Source organism: Rissa tridactyla, chromosome 2, assembly GCF_028500815.1.
Source record: "Rissa tridactyla isolate bRisTri1 chromosome 2, bRisTri1.patW.cur.20221130, whole genome shotgun sequence".
Classification (NCBI taxonomy): domain Eukaryota; kingdom Metazoa; phylum Chordata; class Aves; order Charadriiformes; family Laridae; genus Rissa; species Rissa tridactyla.
In genome coordinates, this window is record NC_071467.1 from 167,198,034 (window position 1) to 167,211,049 (window position 13,016).

The 13,016-nt window shown below is 65.7% G+C and overlaps 1 protein-coding gene across 2 annotated transcripts; it reads right to left on the reverse strand.

Annotated features, from left to right (window-relative positions):
* Positions 1-4,023: 4,023 nt before the first annotated feature.
* Positions 4,024-12,038, reverse strand: CSPG5 (chondroitin sulfate proteoglycan 5). Of its 2 annotated transcripts, none has more exons than XM_054192044.1 (5): positions 11,910-12,038; positions 8,935-10,216; positions 7,662-7,850; positions 6,049-6,121; positions 4,024-4,191 (listed from the first exon to the last, which is right to left on the reverse strand). In XM_054192044.1, exons 1-5 carry the CDS (start codon positions 11,971-11,973, stop codon positions 4,024-4,026), a joined length of 1,776 nt encoding a protein of 591 aa, XP_054048019.1. In that variant the 5' UTR covers positions 11,974-12,038. The 2 variants fall into 2 exon arrangements, with proteins under 2 accessions (XP_054048019.1, XP_054048020.1); XM_054192045.1 differs by lacking the exon at positions 4,024-4,191 and adding an exon at positions 5,389-5,489.
* Positions 12,039-13,016: the final 978 nt, after the last annotated feature.

A 13,016-nucleotide genomic window follows, 5' to 3' on the forward strand; every position in this document is an offset into this window, starting at 1 on the left:
GTGTCTGCGAGAGAAAAGAGGACGACGGAGCGAGGAGGGCAGACCCGGTGCCGATGCCAATTCCCTTCCCTTCGCACCCCGCATCCCGTGCCAGCCCTCGCCCGGCCACAAAAGGCCACCTCCCCTCCCCGGCAAACTAACCAAGCATTTAAATTTAATAGCTGTCCGCAACCTCGCCGTTTCAAAGCGATTAGGGGTTTGATTAAAGCCCATGTGTTGCTTTGCTGGCTGGGAGGCAAATTCCTCCACAGGGCCCATGAAATCGGCTCTGGTGACTGGCACGGCACACAGCGGATGCTCCTCGCTGTCGTCCCCCCCCCGCTTTCCCCGTGTCAGACCAGGGAGCCCAGCCCCTCGAGTAACCCTGGCTGTCCCCCTCCGTCCCCATAGTGCACCCACGCGTGCTAAACCGTGCTCCTCCCTCCTTCGGTGCTCCAGCAAAGGCAGAGCAGGAGGAGAGCCCGCGGGCTGGGGATGTGCCGTCACCCAGGGGGGGACACCGAGGCACGGCGAGGGATGCTGACCCCGGAGTGAGATGGGGCTCCAGGGCTCATGGACATCTGGAATGAGACGGGGAACGGAGGTTGTGTCTTCATGTGGAAAACGGGAGTGCGGCCGGTAGGTGAGTAGGGTCCGGAGCAGGGGGCACAGCCAGGAGGGGGATTATGGGGGTCAGACCCAGACCCCAGAGCAGAGGGACGGAGGGACAAATACCACCCGCCACTCTCTAACGTGTATTATGAACAGGAGCATCTTTAGACCTGCTTAAATCTTTGTGACCCAATTTTGCCCTGAATCCCGATAAGTCCCTGCAGCCGGTGTGGGGGAGCAGCTGCAGCCAAGTGCTGGGCTGAGGATGACACCTGTCCCCCCGACTCTTCCTCGCGTCCCCCCCATTGCTCTTAAACGAGGGGTAACACCGAGGAGTTGCCACCCCAGGTTTCGGAGAGGCTGGTCCCCCACTGCCCACCTTAACCACGTGTTGGTCTCATCCCACAGGGCAAAAAATGGGTGGCGAAGGACAAGCAACCCCAGTTGCCACCTTCTCCACCTGGGAGGTTCCCAAGGTGGGCACTTCCATGTTGAGCCAGGGCGGATGCACGATGGAGGGGCTGGGATGGGATGGAGGGGCTGTGCCATGTCACCTTCACTTCCAAGGTGGGATCATCCGTGATGGAGGGGCTGTGCCGTGTCAGCCTCACCTCCAAGGTGGCACCACCTGGGATAGAGGGGCTGTGCCGTGCCAGCCTCACCTCCAAGGTGGGACCATCCATGATGGAGGGGCTGTGCCATGTCACCTTCACTTCCAAGGTGGCACCATCTGGGATGGAGGGGCTGTGCCGTGCCAGCCTCACCTCCAAGGTGGGACCATCCATGATGGAGGGGCTGTGCCATGTCACCTTCACTTCCAAGGTGGCCACCATCCATGATGGACGGGCTGTGCCATGACAGCCTCACCTCCAAGGTGGGACCATGTATGATGTAGGGGCTGTGCTGTGCCAGCCTTACCTCCAAGGTGGCACCATCTGGGATGGAGGGGCTGTGCCATGTCACCTTCACTTCCAAGGTGGCCACCATCCGTGATGGAGGGGCTGTGCCGTGCCAGCCTCACCTCCAAGGTGGCCACCGTCCGTGATGGAGGGGCTGTGCCGTGCCAACCTCACCTCCAAGGTGGTCACTATCCATGATGGAGGGGCTGTGCCATGTCACTTTCACTTCCAAGGCGGGACCATCTGTGATGGAGGGGTTGTGCCATGCCAGCCTCACCTCCAAGGTGGTCACCATCCATGATGGAGGGGCTGTGCCATGTCACCTTCACTTCCAAAGTGGGACCATCCAGGATGGAGTGGCTGCACTGTGCCCAGCAAAACAGGGATGAGGTTTCTCTGGCTGGTGATGGGACCAGTATTATACCGGCTGCTTCTTCCCTGCAAAGGGGATTTTCTTCTCTCCCCAGGCAGCGTCCAGCTGGACCTGCAGGCGCCGTCGGGAAGGATCCCAGTGAGGAGTCGAGAGTTTCCAGAGCCCACCATGCAGCTGGATATTCGCTGGTTGGACTCGCTCCTCATCCGCCCCATCCCACCCCGCGTCTTCCTGCATCTAGCCCCGCCGACTCCCTCCAAGGGCAGCTGGAGACGTGGGGTGGCCTCCCCCATCCCCGCAGAGCCCTTTCCCTCCACCTCCCCATGGCCCTGCAGGCGTTTCTCACCTACAACCCCATGTCATTCCCGATCTCCTCCAACATCCCCTTCCTTACACGTGTCCGTAGCCATTTCTTCTTCTCTTCCTCCTCATACACAATTACGGGTCCTCTCCCTCCTGCCATAGCGATGCTCATCCCACTCCGGCTCCCTTTCCCTCCCACCCAGTCCCACGGGAAGCTTGCACACAACATCTGCCCGTGCCGGGGACAGTCTGCCTTTCCATGAGGTTTTTTTGGGCATCGGCATCTCCTCTCCGCTTGGCCGGGCTCCTGCTACCCCAGCGCATCACTCTCCCCCCGGGCTTGGCCCCAGCCATCTTTTATTGCTGTGTCCCTGCTCCCCTGCTGCTTTATCCATGATTTTACCTGTCGTACAGCTCCGTGCTGGAAGGGGAACAGCAAAACCCGAAGCCACGATGGTGCCGGCCAGCGGCTCGCTCCGCTTTGGATGACCCCCGGGATCGGCTGCCGGCTCCCACCACCACCCCTCGTATTTTAATCTCCCCAAGTGAGCTGAGAATTAATTATTTAGCAGCTGGTGGAAATCATCGGCACCGTCTAAAACACGCCGAGCTGCGGCTTTAGCTCCTACCTGCCCTGGGGAGATCGCCGGCCGCGTCCCTGATGCGTGGCACGCTTAATATTGTATGTTGATTAATTGCTTCGTTTCCTCTCTCCCGAGGAGCCATGAGTTCTGGCTCGTGGGTGAATCCGTCTCTGGAAGAAATCAGTTCCTGCGGGAAGCAGGACGGAGCCACGGCCGGAGGGGAGGGCGGTGGGAGTGTTGGGGTTCCCCAGGGAGAAAATCCCCACCTTGGTCCCAGGGCGATGACAATCGGGGAGGGGGGGCGGGGAGCTGCTTCTGATTTACACCGTCAGAAGGCGGGCCAGCATCACTGAAGCCGCCAGGGGTTTTGCCAGATGGAAACGAGGAGGTGAGAGGTAACAAACCCGGGGTATTTTGCCCCCAAATCCCCCTGACATCCCATCGAAAGGCGGTTGTTTGGGCAGGAGGTGGCCGGGAACACGCTGTCGGGTGACGGCTACACTCCCAAGGTGGGGGGACCCCATGGTGGGGACAGGGATGGAGCAGACCCAGACACCTCCACCAAACAGCCCAGGGTGTCCCGTCTGCCCCCCCGAGCGTCGCCGGGATGGCAGAGTCCCTGCTCTGGTGGGACGCGTTGTACCCCTGACCCGGCAGAGCCGGGGAGGTGCCTGGGGGAGGGGGCACCAGGCACCCTCCACCCCCCCCGGGGGTGATGCTCAGACGGGACCCTGGGGCAGCAGGGACCGAGGACCTGCTCTGTGTGTGTGTGTGTCAGGAGATCGCAGGCACCGGCAAGAGGCTTAACTTTTAAAAAAAAAAAAAGTTTTATTTCAAGATTTTCCTTTTTTTTTTTTTTTTCTTTTTTTCTTTTTTGTCGTTTTTACTCGTATTTGAAAAAAAGTGGGGTCAAAGTACAAAAAAAGTCAGTTGCGGGACAGCAAAGGTTTAGAAATCACAGCGCGGAACTAACGCAAGCGATAGACACGGAGCACAAACCGAACACCCCCACGACACGACGCGGCCAAAGACCGTTTACAGCCTTTGGCTTTGTATTATTAATTATTATTATTATTATTATTATCATCATTAATTAATTTTTGTTTTCCTCTGTACAAAACACACCAAAGCATGCCACGGAGCGGGGGGAAAAAAAAAAAAAAAAAGAAAAAAATGAGATACTGGGTGGGGAGGAGAGAGGAGATTTGTCCAGCTGGGGGGGACGGGGACGGGAGGGGTGGCCCCCGGCTCTGGCCTCCTCCTCCTGCCCTGCTCACGTCAGGTTGTTCTGCAGGCAGTTGAGCTCGCCGCCCTCCTGCTCCCCTTTGCCGCCGCCGCCGTCGTGCTTGGGCGACGTCGAGTTGTGGATGTTAAAGGGCTCCTCGTCCTTCAGGCAGGATTTCAGGGAGTCCTGCAGCTTGTGGGGAGCGCTGGGGTCATCCTGCCGGGAGGGATGGGGGGGGTCAGGATGACCGTGGCAGGGAACATCGTTGCAATGGGAGGGGGTGACCTGCAGTGGGACTGTCTGAGTCCCAGTTCCCGAGGGCATCGATGTCCCCACCGGCAACCGAGCATCCCGACCTTGCAGGGCAGGGATGCCCAAGGGTAAATGCCCCCCCACCCAGTGCACACCTTGGCACGGGGGGAGCCGACAGGGTCCGAGCCGCTTGCGGTGTCTCGTTGCCATTCCCAGCCACGGGTCCCCCACCTCGGGGTGCCACCAGCACCCAAAGCCGCTCGCCAACAGCACCCCAGAGCCGCGCCGGCCACGGGAGCCGTCCCCCCCGCCCCCGCTGTCCTCCCCCCGACACCCCATTTCTCTTCCCATTTCCAGCCCGGCTCGTCTCATCGGCCCCACGCCAATTAGCAACTCCCCGAGCGGCGCTTGGCAGGAGGCCCGAGGGGTTGGATTTATTGCGGTTCGTTAGCGTACAGCCGGCCCCCCCCCGTGCCGCTGGATGGATCCAATGGAGGAAAAGCCAGCGATGCTTCTTCCCGATGTCCCCCCATGGCTTCCAGGAGCATCTTCCCCCCACCGGGGCTGGGCTGTGCCCCGAGTTTGTCCCACATCCATGGGGAGAGCGGCCCCCGATGGCACCGGGGCAGAGCTCTGGTTGTGTTGGGTAACGTCTGTGCCCGGATGATCCCGGCATCGCCGTCGGTGCTGGTGGGGCAGGACGAGCCCTGGATGGGCATCGTAGGGGTTACGGTGCCCCCGGTGCCGCGCGGCAGGTGGATGGGGACACCCAAGGGCCGGCTCATATGGGGATGGGAACCCTCCATCTTCTGGGCAGTGATCCTATGGGTGATTCCCAGCTGATCCGGGGTGATGCCATCGGCTCCACAGCAAACCCCGCAGGATGGGCACCGAGCTCCTCGCCCGGCGAAGAGGCTGCTCCACATGTCCCCAAAAACCCCTTTCCCAGGGGTGTTGACCCCTCCGCATCCTTGTTCCGCTGCGTCCCGGGCACCGAGGTCCCATCCCAGGACCGAGCCCTCCGCATCCCGGAGGGGACCCCAGCAAGACGCCGGGGAGCGGCTCCGAATTCATCCTGAGGTTCATCCTCTTGGCAGCGGGGGAGCGAGCCGGCTCCGGGAGCCTCCTGCCAGGGTGGCCGGACGCTATGGCTGCTAAAGGCGGTCGAAAGACGGGGGAAAACCGGCAGTGGGCTAAGGCAAAGGCTAGAGGGACCTACGCTCCTCCTCCGGCTCGCGCTCGGCAAAGCCCTTCGCTTCTCTCTGTTTCGATTCGAAAAAGAGGAGGTTGGAAGGGCAGCCTTGGCGGGGGGGGAGTGGGGACGGACGCGGGCGGCCGCATCCTGACCGCGCCAGCGGCATCCCGAAGGGTTTCGTCCTCCGGCATCACCCGCCGGTCCTGCCCCAGCGATGCCGCAGCCGGCCAGCATCGTCTGCCGGAGCCACGTGGCACCGGCTGTCCCCGTCGCACCCCTTGGCAGAGCCAAAGCCACCAGGGGGAACTCTGGATGGTGGCTCCCGGACATGCCACGCGGGCAGGAGGGGATGGGACAGGGGGACAGTGGGGTGACACCAACTCCCTGCCCAGCCTGGGTCCGGTTTGGGTACTCAGGGCAGGTCCCGGCAGCGAGGGGATGGAGGGGTGGCCATGGTGGGATGGGGACAGGAGGGTACAGAGGGACCCGGTGGTGACACCGTCACCCAGGCAGTGCTGGGGTCATGGAGGGGGGGGACGGACGAGACATCACCAGACAGAGGGACAAGGGTAGGACAGCAGGCGGGAGACCGGGGGGAGGACGACGGTGCGACAAAGCCTCCTTACATTTGGGTGGGAGCCCTCGGCGATGGTGGAGAGGGAGAAGTTGTCGTTGTGCAGCTCGGACGGGGTGCGGTATCTGCCGGGGGGGGAGAGGAGAGCACGGTGGTGAGACCTGGGACATCACCGAGCACCCCCCCCGTGCCCCCCGACGCGTTTCGGGGTGAACCCAATGTTAGGGGTGGAAATGCCCCCGGTGCTGGAGATCTGGGAGCTGAACGTCCCCAGGGAGGGAGGTTTGGGGCTAAATACCCCCCAGATCTGGGGGCTTGGGGGCTAAATGCTCCCAGATCTTGATAGGGCTTGGGGCTAAATGCCCCCAGATTTAGGGTTGGGGGGCTAAATGTCACCAGGGATGAAGGTCCGGGGCTAAATACCCCCAGATTTAGGGTTTGGGGGCTAAGTGTTCCCAGGAATGGAGGTTTGGGGGTTACTGCCCCCACATCTGGGGACTCAGGGGTTAAATATCCCCAGCTCTGGGGAGGGGGGTTGGGGCTACATATCCCCAGCTCTGAGGATCTTGTGGGGAGGGGGGGGTTAAATCTCTCCAGATCTGGAGCTTTTGGGGTAAATTCCCCCAGCCCTAGGGGTTTGGGGGCTAAATACCCCCAGGGATGGAGGTTTGGGGCTAAATGCCCCCAGATCTGCGGATTTGCAGCAAAATGCCCCCAGATCGGGGGAGTTTGGGGCTAAATATCCCCAGCTCTGGGGGGGTTGGGGGCTACATATCCCCAGTTCTGAGGATTTGGGGCGGGGGGGGGGGCGGGCAAATGTCTCCGGATCTGGAGCTTTTGGGGTAAATTCCCCCAGCCCTCGGGGTTTGGGGGCTAAATGTCCCGGGCTCTGGAGGTCTGGGAGCTAAATGTCCCCAGGGATGAAGATTTGGGGCTAAAATGCCCCCAGATCTGGGGGGTTGGGGGCCAAATGTCCCCAGGGATGGAGATTTGGGGCAAAATGCCCCCCAGATCGGGGCTGGGGGTGGGGTCGGGGCTAAATGCAGGCAGGGGAGCGGTGGGGGCAGCCCGGGGCGAGGGAGCCCCAGGGGCTGGCAGGGAGTTTCGCTGCTAATTACACTTGGCCCTTCCAAGCACTAATTAACAGCTCATTAGGGACCCAGGCTGGGAGGGCTTTCTCCTCCCCTGCTCCAGGGAGGCGGGCAGCAATCGCTGGGGTCAGGGGGTGACAGGGGACGGTTGGGGTCACCCCCCCCCCCCCCAGCCCTGTCCCCGGGGACACAGTGGGGACCATCTCCGGTGGTCCCTGGGCAGCGTGGCGAGCCCAGCCGGTGGCCCCAGCTCCCAGTGCAGCAGATTAACTGGTGCCAGTCAGGAGCGGCATTAAAGGATTAACGGCGGAGCAGGAACCACAAGCCACGTCCCCGCAGGCCACCCGCCTCCGGGAGCTTTCCCACCCACCGTCACCATGTCCCCATCGGCACCGGGCTTCCCGATGACACCGCGCGGGGACGGGATTGCATCCAGCCCCGGTGCCACCACCGAGAACTGAGCCCACCCAAACCTCTGCCGATGACCAAGGTGGCACCCTGGTGGGGTTGGGGACAGTTTTTTGGGGGGGGGGGTGGTGGGGGGGGTGCCAACCCTGTCCCCAAGGCCACTCACTTGGTCTTGCGCAGTTTGCTGTTCTCCGTCTTGAGCAGGTAGAGCTTCTTGGCGAAGAAGACGGTGAGCATGAAGAGCAGCAGCACCACCAGGGCGGCCGAGCCCACGGCCACGCACATCACCTGGAAGTCGGTGACGATGGCCTCGCAGCGCGTGCCCTTGTGCCACGTGTAGTCCTGCGTGTTGCACCTGCGAGGGGACACGCTTAGGGACCCCACCCCACCCCCACCCCGCAAACGTGTCCCCCACCCCACAGAGCGTCCTCAGGGGACACCGGCATCTCTAATCGGGGGGATTACGGGTGTCTGGTGGGGGATGAGATTAACGCGACCCCCCCCCCCCCAACACTGGGGCCAGGTGAGATGGGTGACAGTGGGGGGACACCGGGAAGAGGGGCGGGGGGATGCTCGTGTCCACCCCCTGGTGCAGCCGGGCTCGATGCCAGCCCCACGGCGCGTGCCGAGCCGTAGCGCACATCGGCTCTCCCCGGGCGCAATCTGCCGGGGCCGATTAGCGCGGCCGCTCCGGAGCTCCGGCTGCGCAGCCCTGACCTAATTCCTGGCCAGCAGCCGCTCGGGGGGCAGGGAAAGCCCCTCCGTGTCCCAGCGGGATGGCGCTGCGGGGGTGAAGGGACCTGGATGGGGTGCACAGGGGATGGTGACCAGGGATGGGGTGCAGAGGGATGGAGAGCCTGGGAATGGGGTGCATGGGGATGGAGAGCCCAGGGAGGAGGAGCTCGGACATGGAGAGCACAGGGATGGGGTGCACGGGGAAGGAGAACCCAGGGATGGGATGCAGCAGGCTGGAGAGCCTGGGAATGGGGTGCACAAGGATGGAGAGCCTGGGAATGGGATGCAGGGGGCTGGAGAGCCTGGGAATGGGGTGCACAAGGGATGAAGATCCAGGGATGGGGTGTACAGGGGATGGAGAGACCAGGAATGGAATGCAGAGGGATGGAGAGTCTGGGAATGGGGTGCACGGGGCCTGGAGAGCCCAGGGATGGAGTACACGGAGATGGAGAGCCCAGGAATGGAATGCACAGGGGATGGAGAGCCGGGAATGGGATGCCTGGACATGGAGAGCCCAGAGACGGGGATGGAGTGTCCAGGGATGGGGTGCGCAGGGGATGGAGACCCAGGGATGGGGATGGAGAGCCTGGGAACGGGCTGCTTGGAGATGGAGACCCAGGGATAGGGGACACAAGGATGGAGAGCCCCCACATGCGCCCTCCGCATCTCCCCACAGGCCCAGGATCCCCGGCCCCATCCCTTACCGGCAGAAGGCCCCGTGGCTCTCCACCAGGTAGCACTGGCCGCCGTTGTGGCAGTAGCTGGGGACGAGGTCGCAGACGGAGCGGCAGGAGCTGTTGTGCCGCACGTAACCGCTCCGGCACTCGGTGCCGTTCTCCGGCTGGCCCCGCTCCCCTGGCCGCGGCCGCACCGTGGGGCTGCCCCCCGCCACGCCGGAGGGCTGCGGCGGGGCCACGTCACGGCGGCCGGTAGGTCGGGGGTCCCGCGGCGCTGGCTGGGCACCGGGCACAGCCGAGGGGGGCGGCCGGTAGCCATTCTCGTCCTCCAGCCCCCCATCTTCCTCATCCTCCTCTTCCTCCTCATCCTCCTCCAGCTCATCCTCCTCGTCCCCGTCGGCGTAGAAAGAGGTGGTGGGGTAGAAATCGGCTTCGTCGAAGGGCGTGAAGTCGTCGTAGAGCTCGTGGAGGGCCCACGGCGTGGCCGCCCCCTCCGGCTCCCGCCGCCGCGCCGAGCCGGCCGCCCCCTGGCCTCCCCCGGGGAAGCCCCCCATCCCCTCGCCCCCCTCAAACAGGTCGTAGTAGTCGACGTCGATGATCTCCGAGGCCGTCTGGTCGGCCGGCGGCTCAGCCGGGCCCGTGACGGCGGTGATGGGCTCTTCCAGCCAGGTCAGATCCGTCCGGCCGCGAGCCCCCTGCGCCGGGGCCGGGCTGGATGCGGCCACCCACAGCCCCGAGTCCCCCACGGCGCCTGGCACGGGGCTGGGGTCCCCCGGCACGGGGGTCTGCGGCACGGCCGAGCCCCCGGCCGCCAGCAGCAGGTCAGATTCGGCCGAGTCGGTGGCGAGCTGCGGGCTGGGGGGGCTCGGCGGGGCGGCCGTGAGCCCCCCAAAGACCCCCGGGCTGGGCAAGGAGGCTTGCGTGGGCCGCTCGCCGCTCCCCGGCTCCTCGGGGCTGCCCGGTGCCACTGTCCCCCCGTCACCGGGCCAGGTCACTGCCGCTTGGCCATCCTCCGCCGAGCCGGCTTTGGGGGGCAGAGCGCTGGCGTCCCCCTCCCCGGCGCAACCCGCGCACCCCTCCGGCATGGCCGCCGGGTCCGTGGTGGCCATCGGGTCCCCCCCGGGGGGATCTAGCTGGGGTCCCGCTGGGGGCTCGCTGCCCGCCACGGCCCCCCAGGGACCGCTGCCGTTGCTGGGCCCCCCCGGGGGGTCTTTCCTGGCCGGGTCCCACCGCGGGGAGCTGCTCTCCAGGGAGCCCTCCCAGCCTCTCCCCTCGGCCTCGCTGGCGTTTTGGGGGGGCCACTCGGATGCTGGAGGGGGGACAAGGAGAGAAAAGATGTGTCAGAGGTGCCCTCCACACCCCTGGGGGGGGACGCAGAGGCCTGGGGGGGGCGTGTCCTGGTGGGTCCCCCACCAGCTCAACCTCGCACCCACCAGCACCATGACAAGCCATTTGGGGGGGGGGGGGGGGCGCTGCACCCCAAGTATTTTACAGTCTCTCGCAGGGATCAAAGGGGCAAACCCACAGCAGCCCCCGGCTCCATGGGTCCCCCCGCACCCACGGCAACCCCAGACATCACCCCCCAACTCTGCGACCCCCCCCCAAGCCAAGCTACCCCTGGCCCAGCCCCCCCAGTGAGGGGAACCGGCCTCTCCTGCCCCTGCAAGGGGATCCAGCCCCCCCCGCAAAGCCATCAGCCCCCTTCAAGGGGATCCAGCCCCCCTGGAAGGGGATCCAGCCCCCCCACAAAGGGATCCAGCCCCTCCCTGCAAGGATATCCAGCCCCTCCTCTGGTTCCCGCAAGTGCACCCCATACACATACTGGGATCCAGCCCCCCCCGCCCCCCCTGCCAAATGGGATCCATCCCCTTGTAAAACGGGATCCTGCCCCCTCCCGATGTATCCAGCCCTCCTCTGGATCCTGTGAGTGCACACACACACACCCCCCTCCGCACACACAAGGGGATCCAGCCCCCCCCTGGAAGGGGATCCAGCCCTCCTCTGGTCCCTGCATATGCACCCACTGCACACAATGGGATCCAGCCCCGACCCCCCCACCCCCCACCCCGCAAGCCGGATCCAGCCCCTGCAAAGGGATCCAGCCCCGTGCAACAGGATCCAGCCCCCTCTGCAATGGAATCCAGCCCCCTGCCACGGGATCCAGCCCCCTTACGAGGGGATCCAGCCCCCTCTGGTTCCTGCAAGTGCACCCCATAAGCACAAGAGGATCCAGCTCCTCCAAAGGGATCCAGTCCCTCCTCCGGCTCCTGCAAATGCACCCCGGGCATAAAGGGGATCCAGCCCGCTGCAACAGGATCCAGCTGCCCCCGGCAAGGGGATCCAGCCCCCCCCCCCCTTCCCCGAGGGATGCAGCCCCCCCCTAAAGGGATCCAGCCCCCCGCAAGGGGATCCAGCCCCCCCCAAAGGGATCCTGCCCCCGGCAAGGGGACCCAGCCCGCCCTGCAAGAGGATGCAGCTCCCGCAATGGGATCCAGCCCCCTTAAAAGGGGATTCAGCCCCCCCTCAAAGGGATCTGGCCCCCTTCAAGGGGACACAGGTCGTCGTCCCCCCCCCCGCGAGGGATCCGGCCCCCTCTAAGAGGACCCGGCCCGCCCTGCAAGAGGATGCAACCCCCCCGCAACGGGATGCAGCCCCCGGCAAAAGGATCCAGCCCCCCTCAAAGGCATCCAGCCCCATGAAAAGCGGATCCAGCCCCCCCCCCCCCGACCAGAGGGGATCCGTCCCCCTCCCCAACGGATCCGACACCCTCCCCAGCGGATCCAACCCCCCCCCCCCCAAGGGGGATCCAGCCCCGGCAAGGGGATCCCCCCCCCCCTCCCCCGGCTGCCTGCAGAGGAATGCAGCCCCTGCCCGGGACCGCGGACCCCCCCCACCCTCGGCTGCCCACCCGGTTCCCCCGGTGCAGGATCCGTGTGTGTCCACCCCCACCCCCACCCCCCGGCCCCGACATCCCGCCCCCCCCCTCCATCCCCGGTACGTACCGAGGGCTCCCAGCAGCAGGGCCAGGGCGAGTGCGGCGCGGGGCCGGGCAGCCGCGGGGGCCATGGCGGCATGGAGGGACCCGCGGCTCCGCCAGCGGGGCCGGCACCGGCAGCGGCTCCGCCCGCGCCCCCCGCGCCGCCGCCGCCGCCGCTCGGCTGCCGGGGTGGGGGGTGGGGGGGGGCCGGGCCGGGCCGGGCGGGGGGCGGGCGGGCGGCGGGGGCCGGCTCCGCCCGCGGGACGGGGGAGGCCGCCGGCAGCCGCGGTCGGGGGCTCCGGGACACGGCAACGGGACCCCCCCCCGCCCCGCCACTCCTCCCTCCCCGCCGCCGCCTCGGCATCCCCGGGGGACACCTACCCCCCCCCCCCCCCCCCCCAGGAAGCAGCGGGACACAAACCCTCCCCCCCCCCCAAAAATAGAACCGGGGGACACGGCCCGGAATCACCCCCAAAAATCTTCCCCTGCATTGGGGGGGGGCATCCCTGCACCGGGACCACCCTGCACCCCCCCCATCTTCCCCTGCATCGGGGGGGGCATCCTCCCTGCACCGGGACCACCCTGCACCCCCTCCTTAGCACCGGGTTCCCCCCCCCAAACCTGCTCCTGTATCGGGAGGGGGGGACATCCCTGCACTGGGACCCCCCCGTGCACCCCCCCAGTACCGGGATCACCCCCCCCAAACCTGCTCCTGCATGGCAGGGGGGGGACATCCCTGCACCGGGACCACCCTGCACCCCCTTCCCCAGCACCGGGACCCCCCCCCCCAAAACCTGCTCCTGTATGGGGGTGGGGGTGGGTTATCTCTGCACTGGGACCTCCCCTGCACCATCCCCCCCCCCCTCCCCAGGGCCGGGATCCCCCCTCAAACCTGCCCCTGCATAGGGGGGGGGCATCCCTGCACCGGAACACCCTCCCAGCACCCCCCCCCAGCACTGGGATTCCTCACTGAACCCCCCCCCAAAACTGCTCATCCCCCAGCACGGGGATCCCTCCCTGACATCCCTCCCCCCCAAACTGCTCCTGCATTGGGGGGGGGGGCAGGCATCCCTGATCCCTGCAATCCCTGCACCGTGACTGCCCTGCGCACCCCCCCCCCGCCCAGGACCGG

Bases quoted from the DNA above. Each gene is read 5' to 3' on its own strand.
- CSPG5 (XM_054192044.1), bottom strand. From the start codon at position 11,973: ATGGCCCCCGCGGCTGCCCGGCCCCGCGCCGCACTCGCCCTGGCCCTG. The intron at 10,217-11,909 runs GTACGTACCGGG...TCCCCCCTCCAG, and splicing joins CCTGCTGCTGGGAGCCCTCG to CATCCGAGTGGCCCCCCCAA. The intron at 7,851-8,934 runs GTAAGGGATGGG...GTCCCCTCGCAG, and splicing joins AGCCACGGGGCCTTCTGCCG to GTGCAACACGCAGGACTACA.